Source organism: Callorhinus ursinus, unplaced genomic scaffold, assembly GCF_003265705.2.
Source record: "Callorhinus ursinus isolate GAN/ISIS: 27379988/994484 unplaced genomic scaffold, GSC_fseal_2.0 scaffold32, whole genome shotgun sequence".
NCBI classification, from domain to species: Eukaryota; Metazoa; Chordata; class Mammalia; order Carnivora; family Otariidae; genus Callorhinus; species Callorhinus ursinus.
The window spans coordinates 5,357,165-5,382,809 of record NW_027397094.1 but is presented as its reverse complement, the minus strand read 5'-3'; the positions used below and the strand labels follow the sequence as shown (position 1 = coordinate 5,382,809).

General features: G+C 42.8%; 2 protein-coding genes across 3 annotated transcripts in view; one reads left to right on the top strand and one right to left on the bottom strand.

Annotated features, from left to right (window-relative positions):
- The window catches only part of PRKG1 (protein kinase cGMP-dependent 1), a 1,235,615-nt gene that overhangs the window by 666,276 nt on the left and 543,694 nt on the right, over positions 1–25,645 (top strand). The window lies entirely within an intron of this gene.
- Positions 20,826–25,148, bottom strand: CSTF2T (cleavage stimulation factor subunit 2 tau variant). Its single transcript, XM_025850993.2, has one exon. It carries the CDS (start codon positions 24,565–24,567, stop codon positions 22,657–22,659), a length of 1,911 nt encoding a protein of 636 aa, XP_025706778.1. The 5' UTR covers positions 24,568–25,148; the 3' UTR covers positions 20,826–22,656.

Sequence of the window (25,645 nt, the reverse complement as noted above, 5' to 3'; positions counted from 1 at the left end):
ATTCCCTGCATATTTTCAGACCACAATGCTTTGAAACTAGAACTCAAACACAAGAGGAAAGTTGGAAAGAACTCAAACACATGGAGGCTTAAGCGCATCCTACTAAAGAATGAATGGGTCAACCAGGAAATTAAAGAGGAATTAAAAAAATTCATGGAAACCAATGAAAATGAAAACACAACTGTTCAAAATCTGTGGGATGCAGCAAAGGCAGTCCCGAGAGGAAAGTATATAGCAATACAAGCCTTTCTCAAGAAACAAGAAAGGTCTCAAATACACAACCTAACCCTACACCTAAAGGAGCTGGAGAAAGAACAGCAAATAAAGCCTAAACCCAGCAGGAGAAGAGAAATAATAAAGATCAGAGCAGAAATCAATGAACTAGAAACCAAAAGAACAGTAGAACAGATCCACAAAACTAGGAGCTGGTTCTTTGAAAGAATTAACAGGATTGATAAACTCCTGGCCGGACTTATCAAAAGGAAAGGAGAAGTGACCCAAATCAACAAAATCAAGAATGAAAGAGGAGAGATCACAACCAACAGCAAAGAAATACAAACAATTATAAGAACATATTATGAGCAACTCTATGCCAGCAAATTAGATAACCTGGAAGAACTGGGTGCATTCCTAGAGATGTATCAACTACCAAAACTGAACCTGGAAGAAAGGGAAAACCTGAACAGACCTATAACCACTAAGGAAATTGAGGCAGTCATCAAAAATCTCCCAGGAAACAAAAGCCCAGGGCCAGATGGCTTGCCAGGGGAATTCTGCCAAACATTTAAGGAAGAACTAATACCTGTTCTCCTGAAACTGTTCCAAAAAATGGAAATGGAAGGAAATTTCCAAACTCGTTTTATGAGGCCACCATTACCTTGATCCCCAAACCAGACAAAGACCCCATCAAGAAGGAGAATTACAGACCAATAGCCTTGATGAACATGGATGCAAAAATTCTCACCAAAATACTAGCCAATAAGTTCCAACAGTCCATTAAAAGGATTATTCACCATGACCAAGTGGGATTTATCCCTGGGCTGCAAGGCTGGTTCAACATCCGCAAATCAATCAACATGATACGATACATTAACAAAAGAAAGAACAAGAATCATATGATCCTCTCAATAGATGCAGAAAAAGCATTTGACAAAGTATAGCATCCTTTCTTGATCAAAACTCGCCAGAGTATAGGGACAGAGGTTACATACCTCAATATCAGAAAAGCCATCTATGAAAAACCTACAGCAAATATCATTCTCAATGTGGAAAAATTAAGAGCTTTCCCCCTGAGGTCAGGCACGCGGCAGGGATGTCCGCTATCACCACTGTTATTCAACATAGTCCTAGAAGTCCTAGCCACAGCAATCAGAGAACAAAAAGAAATCAAAGGCATCCAAATCAGCAAAGAGGAAGTCAAACTCTCACTCTTTGCAGATGATATGATACTTTATGTGGAAAACCCAAACGACTCCACCCCAAAACTGCTAGAACTCATACAGAAATTCAGCAAAGTGACAGGATATAAAATCAATGCACAGAAATCAGTGGCCTTCCTATACACCAACAACAAGACAGAAGAGAGAGAAATGAAGGAGTCGATCCCATTTACAATTGCACCCAAAACAATAAGATACCTAGGAATAAATCTAACCAAAGAGGCAAAGGATCTGTACTCAGAAAAGTATAAAATACTCATGAAAGAAATTGAGGAAGACACAAAGAAATGGAAAAACGTTCCATGCTCATGGATTGCAAGAACAAATATTGTGAAGATGTCAATGCTGCCTAGAGCAATCTACACATTCAGTGCAATCCCCATCAAAATAGCATCCACATTTTTCAAAGAAATGGAACAAATAATCCTAAAATTTGTATGGAACCGGAAGAGACCCTGAATAGCCAGGGGAATGTTGAAAAAGAAAAGCAAAGCTGGCGGCATCACAATTCCGGACTTCCAGCTCTATTACAAAGCTGTCACCTTCAAGACTGTATGGTACTGGCACAAAAACAGACACATATATCAATGGAACAGAATCGAGAGCCCAGAAATGGACCCTCAACTCTATGGTCAACTCACCTTTGACAAAGCAGGAAAGAACGTCCAATGGAAAAAAAACAGTCTCTTCAACAAATGGTGTTGGGCAAATTGGACAGCCACATGCAGAAGAATGAAACTGGACCATTTCCTTACACCACACACAAAAATAGACTCCCAATGGTTGAAAGACCTAAACGTGAGACAGGAGTCCATCAACATCCTAAAGGTGAACACAGGCAGCAACCTCTTCGACCTCAGCCGCAGCAACTTCTTCCTAGAAACATTGTGAAAGGCAAGGGAAGCGAGGGCAAAAATGAACTATTGGGACCTCATCAAGATAAAAAGCTTTTGCACAGCAAAAGAAATAGTCCACAAAACCAAAAGACAACCGACAGAATGGGAGAAGATATTTGCAAATGACATATCAGATAAAGGGCTAGTATCCAAAATCTATAAAGAACTTATCAAACTCAACACCCAAAGAACAAGTGATCCAATCAAGACATGGGCAGAAGACATGAACAGACATTTTTCCAGAGAAGACATCCAAATGGCCAACAGGCACATGAAGAAGTGCTCACCATCACTCGGCATCAGGGAAATCCAAATGAAAACCTCCATGAACTACCACCTCACACCAGTCAGAATGGCTAAAATGAACAAGTCAGGGAACGACAGATGTTGACGAGGATGCGGAGAAAGGGGAACCCTCCTACACTGTTGGTGGGAATGCAAGCTGGTGCAGCCACTCTGGAAAACAGTATGGAGGTTCCTCAAACCGTTGAAAATAGAGCTACCATCCGATCCAGCAATTGCACTACTGGGTATTTACCCCAAAGATACAAAGGTAGGGATCCAAAGGGGTACACGCACCCCGATGTTTATAGCAGGAATGTCCACAATAGCCAAATTGTGGAAAGAGCCAAGAGGTCCATCGACAAATGAATGGATAAAGAAGAAGTGGTATATATACACAATAGAATATTATGCAGCCAATAAAAGGAATGAGATCTTGCCATTTGCAACGATGTGGTTGGAACTGGAGGGTGTTATCCTGAGTGAAATAAGTCAATCAGAGAAAGACATGTATCATATGACTTCACTGATATGAGGAATTCTTAATCTCAGGAAACAAACTGAGTGTTGCTGGAGTGGGGTGGGGTTGGAGGGATGGGGTGGCTGGGGATAGACATTGGGGAGGGTATGTGCTATGGTGAGTGCTGTGAATCGCACAAGACTGTTCACAGATCACAGATTTGTACCTCTGAAACTAATGCAATATAGGTTAAGAAAAAAAAAAGAAGAAGGTAGCAGGAGGGGAAGAATGAAGGGGGGGAAATCGGAGGGGGAGACGAACCATGAGAGACGATGGACTCTGAAAAACAAACTGAGGGTTCTAGAGTGGAGGGGGGTGCGGGATGGGTTAGCCTGGTGATGGGTATTAAAGAGGGCATATTCTGCATGCAGCACTGGGTGTTTTGCACAAACAATGAATCATGGAACACTACATCAAAAACTAATGATGTAAAAAATTCGAAAAAAAAAAGTAGTGCTCTCTGGAATATCATGTTTGGAAAAAAAAAATCTTGCGGGGCACTTGGGTGGCTCGGTTGGTTTAGCGAGTGCCTTCTGCTCAGGTCATGATCCTGGACTCCCAGGATCGAGTCCCACATTGGGCTCCCTGCTCAGCGGGGAGTCTGCTTCTCCCTCTGACCTTCCCCCCTCTTATGGTCTCTCTCTCTCTCTCTCTCTAATAAATCAATAAAATCGTAAAAAAGAATCTTGCTGCATGAGTTCCAGACTAACATTTCAGTGTTCCCCTTGAGTATGAGGAGTGGATTGAAGAGCAGGAAGAGGTCTTTGGTTCCCACTGTTGGCATCTTTGGCCATAGGAGTTTGATAAGACATTAATTAGAACATGAATCAAAGCAAATAGAAAGGGGAACACCTATGCAGCCAGCTTCAACAGCCGCCCTTGACATTTTGCAGCTCTCTGTAAGCCCCTAGCAAGGGAAGCCATTGATAAGGAGGGTCTGAGAAGGCTTCTGATCAAACCAAGTCGACTGTAGATAAATTTTACCTTCTGTCTGAGGGAGTAGGTTACTTTTTGGGCATTAACTTATTTCTAATGTCTAAGCATGGCTGGGGTTAGGATTTTTTTTAAATAACAAGTAAGTACAAGTAAAAATCCTTAGCACACACCACCACCACCACCACCACCACCACCCCCCGCCACCACCATGCTAGATCTATTTGAATTTGCATCTCGGGATGGGGCCCAGGAATCCGTGTTTTTTTCAGAAACGTCCAGGAGATAAGGTTTCTAACATTTCAATCTTAATCTTTCCTCACGTCAGCTATCATTTCTTATTGCTACAGGTGTCTTTCTTCACTTTAGGCTGTACCTTGCTGAAGATTTATCTTGTGAAGTCAGTAACCATAGTTCACATGCAGTTGCAAATCAGTGGTCTCTGCAAAAGGACTTGTCTTGCAAGCCTAGTGCCAAAGAAGGAAGCTGATGGTTTTCTTTTTCTTTTCTCTTACCCTTTTCTTACTAGCCTTTGACTGAGTTCTTGATGGTTGCAGTCACTTGGTGTCTCACTCTTGCAAAAACAGAGCCGTTCTCCTTTGGATCCCATGAAGGTCTTAATTGCGGATTGCTGTGAGCCATGGGGGTATCTGCCACCAATTCCTGTGATTTTTTTCATAAGTGGGCTCTTTCAGAGAGATCTTTCTCAAACATCACTCTGAACTTTTCATTTCCCTCCCTGAAACCCTTGCGTTTCTCTCTCTGTCTTCCAGCACAAAGATCAAACTCTTTAGCTTATCCCTTGAGGCACTGGAGATGTAGACCTCACAGTATCTGTAACTCCTGCTATTCCTTCATATGTCTCTCCTCACCAAGCCGTGTGTGCAGTCGTCTGACAGCTATGTGCTACTTCTTCCATCTTGGTTCAGGCAAGTCCTCTCCCCAGGGTGGCTCCCTTCTAACTCCCCAGTCTCCAAAATTCAGTTCTGTTCCAAGAACGCTTCTCTGAATGCTTACAGATTCAGATTCTTGTAACTGTGCTTTTTATTTTTTTAAGATTTTATTTATTTATTTGAGAGAGAGCGAGAGAGTGCAAGAGAGAATATGAGCAGGGGGGAGGGGCAGAGGGAGAGGGAGAGGCAGACTCCCTCCTGAGCAGGGAGCCCAGGGACCTGAGATCATGTCTCAGGTATATGAGATGGATAGATATGTAGTGACAGGTTCATAAACTGGAAATGTACCCATTTGCTTTTATTTTGGTTAAGTAAAAATTTGAAAAGAATATGGTAGTCCTAAGGAAATACTCTTTAAAATATGATGAATACTTTTACATAAATCTGCTTACAGAAATTAAATGTTTTCATTTGCTAAATTAATGCCAAGTAAATCTTAAAGAAGATACTCATTAGGAGTTCCCAGATAAAACTCATATTCCATTAAAAAAAATCTATAAGTTTGTAATTCAGTATTGTGATAGTTTCCAAGTTATGGTATACTAAGCATAATTATTGGATTTATGTTATTTTACCACTCTTACACTGATGGTATTTCATAAAAGCTTTTACCAATACTTATAATTTTGTTGGATCATTTTCTTAAGTCAGGCTGAGAAATGCTAGGTATGTGTTAAACACAAAATACTAAATGAGGATTCATTAAAAAATAACATTTTGGTGCACTGATCCTGAAATTTCAGTTGACACTGTAGCGCGGTGTGTATTCCATCTTTGAAAGCACGAAGAAAGGGCTGAGTTTATATGAACAGTTCATTCATAAGACAAACATTTGCGATACACGCACCCTATATTTAACATTATCGCAAATAGTGCAAATATTTCCTCAAGGTTTTTTATGGGATTATTACAACTTGCTTTAGATAAAGGGAAACGTATTTTTAAAAATCTGTCCTCTATTGTACAGGATAAAGCTATAGGGAATAGAAAGGTTTAAGGCATAAAAGCTCAAGCTAGATAAAACTCTGATACCATTTCTGTTGTTTGTCTGCAACAAGATTGCAGGAGCTTGAAACCTCTGGGGTCAAACGGAGTCAGCTGTTAGAGAGTTTTTCAACATAAGATTGCCTCCACCATTGTAAACCTTGTATTAGATTTCCTGTACAAGATATAGCTTTACTACATAAGGCAATACAAGGAAAGCAGTAAATAAGAGAGGTCACATTTTTCTTTCCCTGCCTGGATCTTGTGGTCCTTTATCAGACCCTTCGAGTTTCTTTCTTTCCTTTCCTGAAGTGGAGGTCTTCCTAGCTGAGCTGATTCCATGCATCCTGTTTTCCTCTCTGTCTTTCAGAGTATTCGGAGCAATGAACAGAGCTGGCTCAGGCCTTCGTGTTGCTTTTACAGCTTCTGTGTCCATGGTTTTATTATTATTTTTATTTTTGTAAAGATTTTATTTATTTACTTGAGAGAGTGAGCAAGGGAGAGAGAGAGAAAGAACATGTGCAAGCATGCATGGGTGGGGGTGGGGAGGAGTGGAGGGAGAGGGAAAAGCAGGCTCCCCGCTGAGCGGGGAGCCCAGTGTGGGGCTTGATCAGATCCGGGACTCCAGGATCATGACCCCAGCTGAAGGCAGACTCTTAACCAACTGAGCCACGGTTTTATTTTTTAAGGAGTAATATCAGTATCTATCACAAATTACAGACTAAGAGCTTACTCTATGTAAGAACATTTATATGGAATAACAATAAAAAAGCACCCTCTCTATTCCCTTCAGAGTCAACTAATGTCTTCAGAGCATAGGGGAGGACAAAGTTTTCCTCAACCCTCTTAGGCTCCCTGGCTAGGTCTGAAAGTTAAACTGACCAAGACAGATTAACAAGAGAAAAGCATACACATTTATTCAATGATAGTCTTCCATGATACAGGGCCCTTCATAAGGAAATGAAGACTGGGAGAAACAGACCTGAGTATTGTTATGCTAGGTTTGATCAAAAGTGGGCAGAAATATGACAGGTCAGAGAATATGACGTAAGTGTAGTGAACTGGGGGAAATTTAGCAAGGTCTGTGAGTTCCTCTCAGAATGCCTTAGTCTTTGAAGATAAGGATGTTCCTTTCCTCCGGGTATAGGGAGGTACCTCCCACCGGAGGGCTTTATGGCCTGTTTCTGGGGTTTAGGAGAGGGGGAAGGTCACAGTGACCTTTTGCCATTTTTTTTTCAGACTCCTTCAGTTTAAGATATTCAGTATACCAAGATGCCAAATTCTGGGGTAGTGTGTCCTGAATCCCTTCAAGAGGTATAAACCATGACAATGATCAGCTACATTTTCCCAAAAGATTTAAGAATGTAATTGCAAACCCTTACTTCTACCACTGCAATTTGATTCCTCCTATTGTAGGCATTTAAGTGACTCTTAAATCACTAAAGAACTAATTTCATGTTTTAGAGACTTTGTCATCTGACCATCTGCTTACCTAAAATAGAAATTCAGAAATCAAAAAACATTTTATTTTATTTTCCGCAAATAGATTACAGGGAAAAGACATTTCTCCAAAGACATACAAATAGCCAATGAATAGCAACATGAAAAGATACTGAATATCATTAGCCATCAAGGAAGTGAAATCAGAGCTTCAAGGGGATTCACATACATTTGCATGGCCACAATCAAAAATAAATTACCCAGCGTGGACAAAGATGTGGAGGAACCGGAATCCTCATGTGTTGCTGGTGGGAGGTAAAATGGTGCAGTTGCTTTGGAAAACAGTCTGACAGTTCTTCTAAAATTTAACATGGAGTTATCATATGATATGGCAATTCTGCTCCTAGGTATGTACCCAACAGAAATAAAACACATGGGCACACAAAACCATGCCTACACGTGTCCATAGCACCACCATTTATAATAGGCAAAAAATAGAAACAACACGCTACGACATGGATGAGTCTTGAAGACATGCTGAGTGAAAGAAGCGAGTCACAGAAGACCACATGTTGAATGATTCCGTTTATGTAGACTTGAGAGTGTCTGTAGAGACAGCAGACCAGTGGTTGCCTAGGACTGAGTGGGGAGGAGTAGGGAGAGGGTACTCATGATGATAGGGTTTCGTTATTGGGGTGATGAACATGATCTAAACTTAGGTTGTTGTAATGGTTGCACAACTATGAATATTTATGCTTTATATGGGTAAATGTTATGGTATGTAAATTATAAGTAAAATGTTTGTTAAAGAATCAGATGAAAATTAGATCTCAGGATTGTCTAAATTCGATATTGACTAGAATAACCCACAAGGGCATATTTAGTCTTATAGATTTCTTATAAACTATTATTTCATATAAATGTTCTTACATTTTAAGTTTTGTTTTTTTCATTTTTTTTTCCTCTCTATTCTGTCAAAACCCAGGCTTAGTACTTGGCTCTTAAAAGGGAAAGAAAAAACATATGTAAGGACAAAAGGTTGATTTTATAAATCTTCCACTGTTGCCTTAAAGTTACCCCTTCTAGACTCGTGATGGCCTTCCTCACTTGGTGAAACAAGCCTGATTTTCTCTGAAAGTGTGAAAACTGTTCTGCCTTCTCTCCAACCCCTTCTTAAAGCAGAATGATGTAATGGGGTGAATAGGGGCGGGAGCCAGACAAATGTAGGTTCAGTGGTACCTCTACCTCCTGTAAGCTCTGGGACTCAGGACCAACCTGTTAGCTGCCCTAAGCATATTTCTTATGAATGCCTCCATGTTTTAATCAAATCAGAGGTGATGTATGTCAAGCATCTGGCATTTAGTAGGTTCTTTTTTTAAAAAAGATTTTATTTATTTGGGAGACAGAGCACAAGTGGGGGGAGGGGGAGAGGGAGAGGCAGACTCCCCCTGAGCAGGGAGTCCTACACAGGGCGTAGGACCGTGGGATCCTGACCTGAGCCGAAGGCAGACGCTTAACTGACTGAGCCACCCTGGTGCCCCTTAACAGGTTCTTGATAGATGCTTTTTAGATATCAACCATGGCGCAGCCTTCCCAAAGAGGGCATGGAATGGAACTTAGGACTGAAATCTGTGTGAGTACTAGAGTACCTGAAAGACCTACTCGCTACCACCACCTTCCTCCCTGAAGAACAAATATCTCTCCTCCCCCCAGTATTGTGGCTGATGCCTAAAAGCCCACTATTAGAAGCCCTTTTGTTCAAATTCGAAATATTTGATCACTGTGTAAATAAAGATGTCAACTGGAGTAAAAATATTTCAAATGGTGATAGTCCATGGCTCTATGGATGTAAGTGGATTTTTCTTCCTTATTAAAAGGAAACAATGAAGGCTTTAGTAGTATGGCATGCAAGATCCAAAAGACACAATTGATGCCTGAAGGTGAGCTGGAGAGAACATTACTTGCTTGGGGTGGCAGCCACAATCATGTCTGTGGAACAGGTCTGTGGTTTGGGGAGGCTTAGTGAAAAAACAACAACAACATTCAGCACCTCCCGCAACCCGCCTTATTCCTTCTCTCCCTTGAAGAGCAAATTTGTACAGAAACACCACATTCCAGCCCTCGTCATTGCGAGACTCCATCCAGTGCTGGCCCTGACAGAGGTGAGTTTCACAGTCCTGCCTTGGCTGGTCCTGGCTGTGTCCCTGACCAAGTCATCAGTCTTTCCCCTCCATGTGAATAAATCCTGGGTGAAAGAGAAAGGACAAGGGATACTGAAAAGCCTCTTTTCTCCTCTCCCCAGGATAATCCAACTCGAATTCTTCAGGAGAGGCAGATTTGGGCCCTTTTAAACCAAGGTTATTATTGCTCAAGGCTCAATGAGTTTTCATGTCCCAGCAGAGGCACGAACTAGGGGGGAAATTGCTAAAACTTGTTTATCTGAAAACAATGACAACAAAATCCCTACCAACCAAAGATCCTGGAGCTCATCTCACTTCCAATTCACAAAGCATTCTAATTAAGCAAATTTTGTTTCCCCTCTAGGCAAACAAAGCCTCAAATGAGGATGGAATACAAGTACTCTGAACACATGTGAAAATGAGAGATTCCTGTGTTCCAAGCAAGGTCCTCCTCATAGGCTCACAATGGGGCTTTGATGTCACCACTTGAAAGGCCTTGATTTGAATTTAAATTTGGGTGTGCTAGAAATGCTGTGCATTAAATCACTTAAACCCAATGCAAACTTTCCTTTAAGAGGAAAACAAAAATTCTAATTTGCTTAATTTACAAACATCGATTTGGTTAATATGTATCCTTAATTATGATCGGGTTCAAAGACAAAGTCGAAAAGCATAAATTACAGCAGGGTTTGATACCATTTCCAATAAAGCTATTGGAAAAACAATAATAGAGCAAATGCTAGGCAGACACTTTTAATGCTTTTGTTATGTAGGTCCTTTTGTGGGGGGGTGCAGAGGAATAGTTAGATGAGTTTCAAAAAATTTTTGGCAGAATTTTTTTTTCTTTTTCTTTCTTTCTTTTTTTTTTTTTTTTGCAGGGGAATCTGTAGAGGGTTTATTCTCACTGAAACATAAGCAGGCTGATTTTATGGTTTCAAGATTTCTTCTGTTGTCTAGATGATAAGCTGTGTGAGGATTAGGTAGGACATATTCCTGGATTACAGGCAGAGACATTTACCAAAGGAACTGTAGTATCCGAATGTAAACTCAACATTCTTGCCGGCGGCGTAGTAGATCTTGCCAGGAAGACTATGAGATTTGCAGATTCTGAAACAATTCAGGTTTTATGAGCGACTTTTTATAAAAGGTGGCATTCATCCGAGAGAGTCACTCTTAGTCACCACTTGGCTGAAATAATTTTTGATGTGTGATGTTTCTGGTGATAATATGTACTAAATATAACTGTATTACATCTAATCGATTTGCCACAACTTTCCCTCCACCCCCGAGAAAACAGGGTCATACATAGATACCTTCCCATTTTAACTATAGTATTTTATGTTCCATTTCCTATTAAGCCTCACGTTCACTAGATTATCTCTGAAGGAACAGGATTTCTATTTGCTTGTTTTTCAGTCTGGCTTCTAACAGAAGGGCTGTCTCATTTATTTACCTCAGCCTGGGTAGGCAAAAGCAAAAAGCAACTGTTGGGCCTACGTCAAACTAAAAAGCTTTTGCATAGGGAAGGAAACTGTCAACAAAATGAAAAGGCAACATAGTGAATGACAGAAGATATTTGCAAATGATATATCCAATAAGGGGTTAATACCCAGGAGGGCCTCAGGGCCCTGACTCTTGACTTCAACTCAGGTCACAAACTCAGGGGTCCAAGATTGAGCTCTGTGCTCAGCAGGGAGTCAGCTTGAGATTCTCTTTCTTCCTCTCCCTCCGCCCCACCCCTGCTCATATGCTCTCTCTCTGTCAAATAAAAAAAAAACTTTAAAAAATTAATAAAAAATAAAAATAAATAAGATAAAAAATGAGAGAAGAGAAATAACAACCAACACCACAGAAAAACAAACAGAATATTTTGCAGAACTAGATGCTAACAAATTGGACAACCTAGAAGAAATGAATAAATTCCTAGAAACGTACACATTTCCAAAACTGAAACAGGAAGAAATAGAAAACTTGAACAGACTGATAACCAGTAAAGAAATTGAGTCAGTAATCAAAAAACTCCCAACGAACAAAAGATCCAGGACCAGAAGGCGTCACATGCAAATTTAAAGAAGGATCAATACCTATTCTTCTCAAACTATTCCAAAAAACAGAAGAGGAAGGAAACTTCCAAATTCATTCTATGAGGCCAGCATTACCCTGATACCAAAACTAGATAAAGACAACACTAAAATAGAAAACTACAGGCCAATATCCCTGATGAACATGGATGTAAAAATCCTCAACAAAATACCAGCAAACAGGATCCAACAATACATTAAAAAATCATTCACCACAATGAAATGGGATTTATTCATGGGCTGCATGGGTGGTTCAGTATTTGCAAATCAATCAACACAATACACCACATTAATAAAAGAAAGGATAAGAGCTGTATGATTTCAATAATGCAGAAAAAGCATTTGGCAAAGTACAACATCCGTTCATGATAAAAACCCTCAACAAAGTAGGTTTTGAGGGAATGTAACTCGACATAATAAAGGCCACATATGAAAACCCCACAGCTAACATTGTTCTCAGTTGGGAAAAACAGAGCTTTCCCCCTAAGGTCAGAAACAAGGCAAGGATGTCTGTCCCCTCTCACCACATTTTTTCAACATGGTACTGGAATTCTTAGGCCCAGCAAGCAGAAAAGAAGAAATGAATCCAAATTGGTAAGGAAGACGTAAAACTTTCATTATTTGCAGAGGACATGAAATAGAAAACCTGAAAGACTCCACCAAAACACTACTAGAACCGATAAATGAATTCAGTCGAGTTGCAGGATACAAAATCAATATACAGAAATCTGTTGCATTTCTATACACCAATTATGAAGTGGCAGAAAGAGAAATTAAGAAAACAATCTCATTTACAGTTGCATCCAAAATAATAAGATACTTAGGAATAAACCTAACCAAAGAGGTGAAAGACCTGTACTCTGAAAACTATAAAACACTAATGAAAATAATTGAAGACACAAAGAAATGGAAAGACATTCCATCCTCCCGGATTGGAAGAATAAATATCATTATAATGTCTATGTTATGCAAAGCACTCTACACAGTTAAATGCAATCCCTATCAAAATACCAACAGCATTTTTCACAGAACTAGAACAAACCTGAAATTTGTATGGAACCACAAAAGACCCCGGATAGCCAGAGCAGTCTTCACAAGGAAAAGCAAAGCTGGAAACATCATAATTATGGACTTCAAGTTATACTACAAAGCTGTAGTGATCAAAAGAGTATGGTAATGGCACAATAACAGGCACATAGATCTATGGACAGAACAGAAAACTCAGAAATGAACCCACAACTATATGATCATTTGGTCTTTGACAAAGCAAGAAAGAATATCCAATGGGAAAAAGACAGTCTCTTTGACTAAGGGTGTCGGGCAAATTGGACAGCCACATGCAGAAGAATGAAACTGGACCACTTTCTTACAGCATACACAAAAATAGACTCAAAATGCCTTAAAGACCCAAATGAGATCTGAAACCATAAAAATCCTAGAAGAGAACACAGGTAGTAACTTCTTCGACAGCGGCTTTAAGAATTTCTTTCTAGGTATATTTCCTGCACCAAGGAAAATAAAAGGAAAAGTAAACTATTGGGACTGTATCAAAAACAGTGAAGGAAACAATGAGCAAAACTAAAAGGCAAAAGAGAGGATATTGGCAAATGACATATCTGATAAAGGTTTAGTATCCAAAATATATAAAGAACTTATAAAACTCAACACCCAGGGTCCCTGGGTGGCTCAGTCAGTTAAGTGTCTGCCTTCGGCTCAGGTCATGATCCCAGCGTCCTGGGATCGAGCCCTACATCGGGCTCCCTGCTCAGCGGGGAGCCTGCTTCTCCCTCTCCCTCTGCCTGCTGGTCACCCTGCTTGTGTGTGCTCTCCCTGTCAAGTAAATAAATAAAATCTTCCAAAAAAATAAAAAAAATAAAACTCAACCCCAAAACCAAATAATCCAGTTAAAAAATGGGCAGAAGACATGAATAGACATTTTTCCAAAGAAGACATCCAGATAGCCAACACACACATGACAAGATGTTCAACATCACTCATCATCAGGGAAATGCAAATCAAAACTACAGTGAGATATCATGTCACACCTGTCAGAATGGCTAAAATCAACACAAGAAACACCAGGTGTTGGCAAGGATGTGGAGAAAGGGGTACCCTCGTGCACTGTTGGTGGGAATGCAAACTGCTGCAGCCACTGTGGAAAACAGTATGGAGGTTCTTCAAAAATTTAAAAATAGAACTACCCTACAATCTAGCAATTGCAGTACTAGGTATATATCCAAATAATACAGAAATACTAAAAGGAGTACATGCACCCTGATGTATATAGCAGCATTATCTACAATAGCCAAATTATGGAAACAACCCATGTCCATCAACTGATGAATGGATAAAGAAGATGTGTATACACACACACACACACACACACACACATACACAAAATGGAATATTATTGAACCATAAAAAAGAATGAAATTTTGCCATTTGTAATGACATGGATAGAGCTAGAATGTATTTATGTTAAGCAGAGAAAAACAAATACATATGATCTCACTCATGTGGAATTTAAAAAATAAAAACAAGCAAAGGGGAGAAAACAAGAGAGAGAGAGAGAGAGAGAGAGAGAGAGGCAAATCAAGAAACAGTCTCTTACTATAGACAACACACTGATGGTGTCCAGAGGGGAGGTGGGTGGAGTGATGGGTTAAATAGGTGATTGGGATGAAGGAGTGCACTTGTCATGATGAGCACGGGGAGATGTATGGAAGTGTTGAATCACTATATTGAAAACCTGACACTAATATTACACTGTATGTTAACTAACTGGAATTTAAATAGAAACTTAAAAAAATAAATAAAGGTTTGGTAACATACTCCCCCCAAAAATTCCTTCTATTTGTCATAATATTGTTAAATTGCTTTTTTGTTTTCAATTTTGTTTATTTTAGGATTAGGCTTACGCAATGCTTTGCAGACTTTTATTTGTATGTGAATCACTGGCTGATCTTATTAAAATGCAGGTTTTAATTCAGCAGGTCTGGGGTGGGTCTCACATTCTGCATTTCTAACAGGCTTCCAGGTGGTGCTGATGCTGCTGGTCCAAGACACCTTTTCATTAGCAAGAGTTTAAAGCAAACTCAGTTCCCTTGAGCCTGTGACATCACATAGGGGCGGGAGGAGAAGGTCTGGTATGGGCGCCTTGGTACATTTCCCTGCAGGGATGGAAGGACTGTGGTGCCCCCAAATTCAGATTAAATTTCCTCAAGGATTTTTCCTCCGTTACCTGAAACATCTCTACAAGAAAATCGAAGGTTCTGCTGTATTGCTTTGTCAACGATTATGAGTTTCAGATTTCAAAGGTGTTTTTTTTTTTTTTTTTGAGAGAGAGCGAGCAAGCATGTGCTTGAGCTGGAGCGGGGAGCGGAAGAGAGAGAGGGAGAGAGAATATCAAGCAGTCCCCCTCCCCGGCACCCCCATCTTCTCCCCACCCCCAGCTGAGCACAGAGCCCGATTGGGGGCTTGATCTCTCTACTCTGAGATCATGACTTGAGCCAAAATCAAGAGTTGGATGCTCAATGGACTGAGCCACCCAGGTGCCCCTAGATTTCAAAGATTTTTTTAAACATTTTATTTGACAGAGAGAGAGAGAGAAAGAGAAAGCGCAAGAGCATGAGCAGGGGGAGTGGCAGAGGGAGAGGGAGAAGCAGACTCCCTGTGAGCAGGGATTCCCCGCCCCCCCCCAATGCAGGACTCGATCCCAGGGCCCTGAGATCATGGCCTGAGCCAAAGGCAGATCTTTAACCGACTGAGCCACCCGGGCGCCCCTCCAAGATTTTTTAAAGTATTTTTTCAATTACCTTGTCCCCACAAGATTTAACAATCCCTTTTTAGCCAGTTACCTTTATCGAATCTTCTTGAGACATCCCACATCGTTTTTGTAGAAATAATATTTTTCACATTCATATAAATAATATATTTCTATCTTTGTATGTGTTACAAACATTAGTACAATGGTCATAAACTAGTTTATGAACAGAGCTGACATGAATATCCATTCATCATCATGATGCAGGCAGGCTGGGTCCGAGAATCTAGCGGAAGATCCTATAGGACGAGCCAAGAGGGTCCTTCGCTTCATGAAGGAGAGAAATCAAACGCACGCAGAGGAAGTGGAAAGAGTTTGTTAGTGTGAGTGACAGGCAAAGCATAGCATCCGGAGCATCCGGGAGACTTAGAAAGGAAAGGAAAATGAGTCTCGCATTTGCTTGGGGCTAATGGTTTATATTGGAAGAGGGTCTAGGGTCCGTGTTCCTCCAGGAATCCAGGACAAGGTCCAATCAAAGGCGAGTGCCGGGTGAACAATAGGGGCTATTCTTCCATAAATTACCCAAGGCAGGGGTATGGATGCCAGAGTCAACTGAGGTTTATTTGAAGCTAATGTCCCAGAACATGTTCAGGATCTGGCTCTTCTTGGATGTTATCAGGTGTTTGAGGGCCTAGAACAAACTCAGAGAGTGATTGACTTGCTCGCTTCCTCCCTGAAATGGGAACAAAGCTTCGTGGGCTACTTCGGAGGCAAAATACCGAACAGGAGCCAATGGGGCCTGGCGGAAAAGGAACAGACACAGAGCCTCTCTCAAATGGGGTCCCTTCAGCCCCCCCAACCTCAACAGTTTTCACAGAAATCACCTTTAGTTCTTTTGCAGTCCTATCCCACAGGTATGTACTACGTATCCGTGTTTGCCCACCGCTCTGCCCGGGCCTGCCCTCTCATCTATACCTTACAGCAGCAGGCTGGGAATCAACACACTGGGCAGGACAGACGTCGTGAGGCCGTAATGAAGAGTAACCCATTAACGGTCATCAAGTTTGCCTGGTGTCTAGAAGGATAGGTTTTGCCAGAGGATTGGGAAGCATGGATGGATGGTTAAGAAGTGCTCGGGTAAGAGAACTGTTGTTTAAAAACAAAAGGAGAGGGGGCGCCTGGGTGGTTCCGTCGTTCAGCGTCTGCCTTCGGCTCAGGTCATGATCCCAGGCTCCTGGGATCGAGCCGCATCGGGCTCCCTGCTCGGCGGGAAGCCTGCTTCTCCCTCTGCCACTCCCCCTGCTTGTGTTCCTGCTCTCCCTGTGTCTCTCTCTGTCAAATCAATAAATAAAATCTTTAAAAAAAAAATAAAAACAAAAGGAGAGGAGAGAGAGTGGGGAATCATTTCAACTGGGGGTGTTCAGGAAAAGCCCCTCTGAGTAAAGGGATACAGAAGTTGAAGCCTGAGTAAAGAGCAGGAACTCGCCCCTCACAGGCCTGGGGAAGGAGTGGCGTCAGAGGAAGAGAAAGTGCCAAGTGCAAAGCTCAGAGATGAAAAGGAATTCATGAACTCAAGGAAAGGAAGCTTGCCCAAAGCTGCTTCAGCCCTGAGTCAGGGCGCCAGGGGTCGGATGTGGGGTTGGTTTGTGGCTTTATAGGACACGGTGAGGGTGTGGGATTTTGTTCTAAGAGCAGTATAAGCCGTGAGAGGTTTTAAATAAGGGAATGGCATGATCTGATTTTTTGTTATTATTTTTTTAATCAGTGCAGCTTCTATGTGCAAATTACATGGTAAAATTTTTAAAAATTACTTAATAACAGATACAGACATCAAAGAATCCTGTTCATGTATCCTATATGTATGTCCATTCTAGAGCCATTAGCATTTAATATTACATATATTTCTCCTTTTATAACTGTATTTTTGAATTGAAAAATATATTGCTATTTTTGCTTAATATTTATTAAAAATGCAAAACATTTGTGGGAGAAAGATACTCATTGGATAGCATTATAGGATATTCCTTTGCTCAGCATACCTCATGAAAAGCTAGAAATAAAAAATGTGCTGTGCCTTTGTGTGTGTGTGTGTGTGTGTGTGTGTGCGCGCGCACGTGCGTGTGCGCGCGTGTGTGTGCGCGTGCGCATTTCTTTGCTCTGGGTGTTTGGATATTTGCTTGGTTAGTTGATTTGGCAGAAATAGACTTGCTGAACAGTTGTCCAACTGTTTTTCTAGTTCACGTTTGTGAAGCTAGACACTAGAAATTTCAATTGAATCTAATAGCAGTGTTTCATACAGAGGAAAACAGGAGTTGTAAACTCAAAGTATTCTAGGGACTGGCCAGCAGTTGTGTGAATCACACCTACTGTAAGACCATAGGAGATGCTGGGCCTGTGGCCACAAGGAGGAATATATGGTGTCCCTACATGCACTCAAATTCAAAATTTTGAAACCCTTGGGCTTAAATATCTGCAGATTTAATTGGCCCAAGGGTACAGATCGGGGTCCCTTGTTTAGAGCTTCCGAAGGACGAAACTGACAAAATGGTTGGTGGGGAAGGGAAAGTATGTGATTCTAGAGATTTCAACAATGTAATTTCCCTGTTTCTTAAAATAGATGAGGATCATTTTCTCCGATGTTAACTGGCAAGTGCAGAAACATGAAGACGTTTTGGATAGAGGCTTACCTTAAGACAGGAAAGCTATTCTGTTAGTAGGTAGGGGTTATGTTTACCCTCGGAGAGCCAGGTTATCATCTGGAAATGTTTTAATTCCTTATTTGTGTTGCTATGTTATTTAACATGTGAGCAAGGGTGATGTTTGGGACACAGAATATGATTTTATGGATGTTAATGCACCAAGCAAGCCCTATATGGGCCTTTTCATCCCATTACGAACTCAGCTATATGATTTTTAACATGGTTCATGTTTTGAATGTTATTAAAAGTGAATTTCTAAGGTAAAGGAAATTGGGGGCTGAGTTAGAGCAGATGTATCTTGTTCTGTGAAATTTCCAAGGATAAAGAGAGAGATTCATGAACATACAGGTTGTCTGATATTCCCTCCAGGTAGTAAAGCAATCAAAGCCTAACAGGTACAGGTACATCAAAGTAGCTCATGGACTTTTGCAGTAGCATTATTGAAGAATATTAGTAATGCAATGAGACAGAATTTTGGTTAGGACAGGTAATTAAGTAAAGAGACAAAATAATTTTCGGGGGCAACTGCTGGTTTCATTGCCTGATGCCCGAGAGATTAATCCATTCTACTTCCGTGATAGACAACAAATAAGTAATCAAACATTCTTTTTTTAAATGACCAACCTCTGTGACACGTGAGATTGATTTCAAGTGTCTGCAGGTTTAATGCATACTGGATCATACAAAAGCAACTATGGCTGAGAATGTTGTGTGTTTTATTCTAAGTCTTTAATGAGTAGTTACCTACCTTTGGCACCTACATTAACTCCTGCAGATAAAGAATTGTTCATTTACTAAAATACTTCAGCTTTTTTTCCTAGCGTAATACTTTAGTGTTTTTATGTACAATGTTTAATCACTGAGTTTACTTTTGATAATCCTACCCTGATGTCACTTTTGACACAATATAGGCCCTTTACTGACATAGGGTTTATACTGTGGTAGAAAAATACCAAGAAGAAACACGCTGTTCACATCTCATGAGAGAGGTGATTTGTAATATGAACACTTATAAAGCTGTATTTTCAACTAAAGGAGTAAACATTTGTTTCAAAGTGGATAAAAGCAAATGAAAATATGAGAAGATCTACTTAACATTTGGAATACGCATATGTATGAAATATATTAACAAACTGGATACCAGTATCATAATATTCATACTATTAAAGTTAATAAGTGACGTTAATGTTGTTTTAAATGTTAATTCCCTTAAAATGAATTAGTTCCTGACAATAGAGTATTATTGACAAGACTGATGAGAAAAGCCAGCTCCAACCAGAAGTCTGTCTAGAGATTAGCTGACAACATAAAGCAGTGAGAGGCTGACTTACACTTTTGTGAGAAGACCATGAGATGTGACTGATAGTTCAGTCTCTGCCACAGTGGGTTGCTGCACATAATTATCCTTAGGCCTTGTCAGACCTAAGAGGAAGGCCTAATACACCATAGGAAATTAGGCTCTGTGTGCTTAGTTAATGTCCCATCAGAGCATGGGAAAGCAAGACGTTTTGCAAACTGAGATTATACTAAGGTTTTTGGTTTGGGTTTTTGTTGTTGTTGTTTTGTTTTATTGTCATTTTTAATGCTTTTCCACCATTACAATTCTGAAAAGTATTGAGAAGTCATACATGATCTCGCTTGGATTAGTCTATCTTCCTCTGGGATTCACACTCGTTTATAGCTTATCAAATAACTCTTAAAATATAAGAGGGGAAGCGCTAATGGGCAGGCACTGATTAAAGTTGACATTTTCATATTCCCAAGAAACTACTGCTCAAGAGGAATAAGCCCTGAAGAGGCCTTTGCAAATCAGTGTTTCACTCTGGTCTTTAGTGTTGTTACTAGGAACGAATTTGTGATTGCATTTGTCGCCTGTCCATATTTGGGGAAATGGGAGATGCTCAGGGTTATAACCAGTGATTATGTAGTAAAACACCTAACATTCTGATTGTAGCACACGTATTGCTTGGATCACCTTCAAATGAAGTGAGGTTCTATCTATCAGTACTGAAACAGTGAACCGGAAGTGAGGAGAACCCGTTTTATAAGGTCTATCAGAGCAAAGGAGATTGCTTGTTATCTGTTATTGGCTTGGTTTTTAATGCATCTCGTTATCATAGCTCATTTGTTCTGGGTGGAATCTCAATCTTTTTTGGGAAAATGGTACTTCCCCCTGAGACCGACAGAATGTTTTGTCCTTTCTCACCTGTGATTTCGGAATAGCAAATACAGAAATGAGGGACAGCCCATGTTCAGAGATCCTGGTCTGTGAAAAGTGGGAGTGGGGCATGGAGGGTCAAGTAAAATTGTGGAATGCAATGTAACAAGTGCTGTCACTTAGGAAGGCAACTGTAAGGTCTTCCTGGGACCTGGAGAGTTCTCTGTGGGGGACACAAGCAAAAGGAGGCCTAATATCTGGGCATGCACCAAGATGTTGCTACTGACACCACCCATAGATAACATGTCTTTACAGGTACAACCGTCAAACTACACAGATAATGGGTTTCAGAAAGGGATTTCTAGCCACTCCTGCAATTTTTTTTTTTTTTAGGTTTTGCCTTTTTTCATTTAAAAGTATTCAGACCCATGGATCTCTCTAGATATCTTTTGAATAATTCATTCATTAAAAACAAACATCAGATACTAAAGTCATCCTTAATTTTGCATTCCATTTATTTAGTCTGCATTGAACAATGCAGATTTAACTACAACAAAGAACATAACATCTAAGTTTTCAGTTAGAGCCCTTCGGTGAAAGCTTTGGGATAAAGCAATTATAACTTCCAGGTAATCAGGCCAACTCCAAGTTAGTATTAACCAGAACTATCATACATGTAAAGGAGAGTTATCCTCTCCAATATGGGGGGGGGAAGCATACAGAAAACATGGCAAAGTGGACAGTATGAATAACAATGAAAAATATGAGAAGAACAGGTGGCAGGAAATAGCCCAAGGAAGAAAACTTTGTAGAAAGAGTCAAGTATCCATTTAAGATGTCAACACCTCCTAAGAGGAAAAATTCAATTTACAAGTTTCAGCTCTCTCCTTGTATTAAATGCTACTTTTCCTGTTACTAGATGTTGGTTTCTCTTCTCCAGAGTAAGACCACCTGGTTATTTGGGTGTTTATGCTTCTGTTATTTATAGTTTGGTCTATGATACAAATTTTTATGTGTCCACAACTTCAAGGCTTAAAAATAAATTAGGTAGTAGCTCTCACGAAAATGTGGTAAGCCCCACCTTCCTACTGATTTTTAAATCTCTCATGGGTATGTATTTTAGGGCTAACTGGCTTTATAATAAAAAGTAAAGTGAGTAGTAACTAGCTGAGCAGAGAATTCTCTACGTACCTGGGTCTCAGTTATTCTGCTAACACAGTGATAGGTAAGTAGATATGCAAATAAGAAAACTGAAAGGCATGTTAAATGTTGGCAAGACTAAGATTTTTAAGTCCTGATTCTGGCTGACCACATGGATACCATCTGTATATGAGGCTAGTCACCAGGAACCTGGGAACTTTACTGCATGAAGCTCTCTGCTACTTAAGAGAAGTCCAACGCTGTGTAGAATTCACCCAGATAAACTGGTCCTTAGACACTGATTTTTAGAAAGACTATGAGAGAATTACTTAGATTCATATTCAGGGCATAAAGACTATCGAGAAACAGGAAGGTATTGAGAGAAGCTGAGTCTTATTGGGGCAGCCTTCAGTAACCTGGCTGATCCCAGAACTGTCGCAGCAAAATCTTCTGGCTCAAGGCCAGGCCAGAATACTGCTGATGTCTGAATGGCGGGATAAGTGAAACATCTCACCAGACGCATTCCTGGGTTTTTCAGGTAGCATAGCTTAAAAAAAAAAAAAAAAAAAAAAAAATCTAATACCACAAGTTGAGACTTACCCTGTTAGCATTAACATTATGAAATATTTCCAAAACACTAAAACAACGCTTAACCTAATACAGCATTCTATTGTCCCCCAAATAGGATTTTGTATTTTAAACTGCTTACCAAAACATGTATCTTATAATTTTGAGGTAAACTTCATTTTCTTACACAACCAAAAATCTTAAAACTATCTTAGTACATTACCATGTTAACAGGGCATAGTTTAGTCTTCATGTGCAGTTTTCACACTGTTTAACCCAATATTTAAAAAAAAACAATGTAGTTAACATATTGTAGACAGTTTTAATATTGCTGCATATTCTTTGTAATCTTATTTGGTATAATATAACCACGTTCAGAGCTATTTTTGTGTATTTACAGTGAATAAAAGTGAACAGACCCACTCCTTCCTCCCCTTACTCCCCCCCATTAAAGATAAAAACAAACGAGAAAAGATAAGACAACAAGATGAAATGAGATAAAGTTCGGGGAGGGAAACTCTAATCATTCAAGTGTAGGGGATGCAGAAGTCAGCTTTTTGCATCCATTCTGCATGCTACAGAAAAACTTTGAGACTACTGCCAAATATTTCCTAAAACCTTTCAAGAAGCTCCAGTAGATTTCTGAATTTGTTCCTTTAAAATTAGGATGCTCTGCCTTTGCTCAGGAGGCAGCATGGCAATCTGATCTGCAGTCAGCTGAAGAACCTGCATGATCAAAGCTGCCTTTTCTTGATCCTGTGGAGTTACCTGGCTCTGCCCAGGACTGAAACTGCTAGGCTGGCCTCCACCTTGCTTGCCCGCCCCCTGCATGCCCGCTCCCTGCATGCCCACTGCTTGTATGCCCGCCCCCTGCATGCCCGCCCCTTGTATGCCCGCCCCCTGCATGCCCGCCCCCTGCATGCCCGTCCCCTGCATGCCCGCCCCTTGCATGCCCGTCCCTTGTATGCCCGCCCCCTGCATGCCCGCTCCTTGCATGCCCGCCCCTTGCATGCCTGCCCCCTGCATGCCAGCTCCAGGATTTCCCACCCCTGAAATGCTTGAGACCTGCCTAGGTCCCTGAGGACCACCTGCCCCCATATTAATGGGCCCAGGTCCCTGGATTCCACCAGTCATAGGGCCTCTGGAACCGGGGCCAGGGCCGCGTATCTCCATCCCTCTTCCGTCTATGCCTCTCGCTTCCATCCCTCTGGTTTCCATTGCACAGGTCTCCATTCCTCTTCTCTCCATGACTCGTGTCTCTAAGACTTCAGTCTCCATGGCTCGAGTCTCCATCCCTCGGGAATCTCTACCACCTCTGCCATCCATAGGGAGACCCCTCTGATCTATCATGGGTCCCCTGGGCTCTCCCATCAGCAGTCTGGGATCTGCTAACGGCCCTCCCCTCATCTCATGTGACGAAGGGCCGCGGCCGTCATGACCAGAGGCATGGTGCATGGGGGGGCCCTGATGAGGTGGGCCAAGATAGCCTCTGGGCTCCACTTCTCCAGTGACTGAAAGCAAAGTCCCTCCACGTGGGTCGTTTGGAGCATCTCCCAACAGTCCTCGAGGAGGCAGGCCCCCGGCAGTCATGGGCCCACGAGGTATAGGAGCTCTAGGATCCGACATCTGCACCTGTCCCCGCTCTAAGGGCACCGGACCCACGCCGGGCATTCCAACCTGGGGCTGCATTCCTCCACCAGGGGTTAAGGCACCAGGCCCCGGCCCGGGAACCGCGGCTGGAATCGGGCCCGGCGTCGGCATCCCCCCCTGGATAGGGGTCTGCATCAGAGGAGGGATGTCTTTGACGGGTCTTCTCGCCAGGTGCTGGGGCTGCGGGGCGGGAGGGTTCTGCTGGTTGAGCAGGACACTGGGGCCGGGGCAGAGCGCGGGCCCGGGGCCCGGGCCGGAGACAGGCTGGGATTTGCCCGGGATCAGCGGGGTGACATGTATCTTGCGGTGCAGGATCTTCAGCGCGATTTCCGGGTCCATGATCCTCATGACCACCTGGGCCTGCAGCAGCGCGTAGGCCAGCTGCGGGTTCTGGAGCAGCATGTTCCGCGCCTCCTGGTGACTGTTCTGCACACACAGCTTCATCTGCTTCATGAGCTCGAACATCTGCTCCGGGGGCAGGCTGGCCACCGCCCTGGTGATGGACTCGGGGGCGTCCTCGGGGTCGATGGGGTCCCCGTACGGGGAGTCGATGATGGGCGCCGCAGGCCCGAGGCTCTTGAGCTCCTCCTTGTTCTTCTCGCTGGCGGCGTTGTCCACCCGCAGCGCCCGGCCGCTGAACTCGCGCCCGTTAAGGTTACGCATGGCACTGAGCGCGGTCTCCTGGTCCTGGTACTCGCAGAAGCCATAGCCCTTGGGCTTGCCCGTCTCGCGGTCGTACACCAGCCGGAAGCTGACCACCGAACCCACCTCCGAGAAAATGTCCTTCAGCTGCTCCTCGGTGGCCTCGTACGGAATGTTCCCCACGAACACGGAACGCAGCGACCGATCCATCGCCGGGTCTCTCACCGCCAAACTCGACATGATTCCGGGTGGGGACCCAGCGGAGAGCCGAGCCTTCCGAGAGTCGTCCTCTGGCGACCCACACTTCCGCTGAGCAACGGAAGCAGCTCTCCTGCCCCGGGCGGAAACCTCAGCGCCGCGACCGAATCGTTCCGCTCCTCCGCGGAAGCCGCGCCACCTCCGTGTTGCGCTCACTGCCTCAGCTAGTGCTTTCTGCCGCTGGGCTTTCGTGATTCCGTCGGCTGCTGGTTACCGAGAAGGACGAGCCCCTTCGGTTCTCTTATTCTGAAGACGTACCATGGCGAGGCGTCCCGGCCGCCGGGAAAAGCTTAGTGCGGGCTGACCGCAGTAAAGATGGCCGCGGGGGCTTCACCCTGGGAACCGGGAGCGGCCGCCTCCGTTGACGTCAGGGGCGCTTTTGCTTCCGTTTACCGGGCGGGAAACGGCCAACCGAGGGCGGGTCAGGGCGGCGTGCTGCGGGTTCTGACGCTGGTGTGTCCTGCAGCCGTCGCTCCCTCCTTCCTCCGCTCTATTTAAGCCATGTTTAAACTGTGAGGTGAAAGTGTAGGCGTTTCAGGGCAGGTTGGGATTTGCTCCGGGACCTACAGCCGCCCCGGGTCAGGAGGCAGCTGGGGAGAGGAGCTGCCCGAGGCCCCGCTGTGGCAGGTGCCGCCGCAGGCAGCGGCCCCCGCGGGCACAGTCGTCGCCCGTCACGGTGTCAGCCGGTACTGACAGGAGTGCTTCCGGGCCCAGGACGTTTTATGGCCGCGGCGTAGGAGTCAAAGGCGTTCAGCCCCTCTCCCCGGTAGCCTAGATCGCTTCCGATCCCTGGGGACGGATGCGAGGCTTTCGCCACCGCTGCCCTCGAGGGAGAAGCAAGCTGCCTTGTCTTTACTGCTGCTAGGTCAGAGGTTGAAGCAGGTGGGGTGCGGCTTGCCCCCCTCATTTGGCCGGTGAGAGCCGCGAAGCGTGCAGGGCGGGAAAGGCCAAAGTAGAATGCTTGCCTTCTCTCTTCTCTCTCTTTCCCTTCCTCCCTCCCCCCTTTCCTTCCTTCCTTCCTTTTCTTTTTTTTCTTTCTTTCTTCTTTCTTTCTTTCTTT

Bases quoted from the DNA above. Each gene is read 5' to 3' on its own strand.
- CSTF2T (XM_025850993.2), bottom strand. From the start codon at position 24,567: ATGTCGAGTTTGGCGGTGAGAGACCCGGCGATGGATCGGTCGCTGCGT.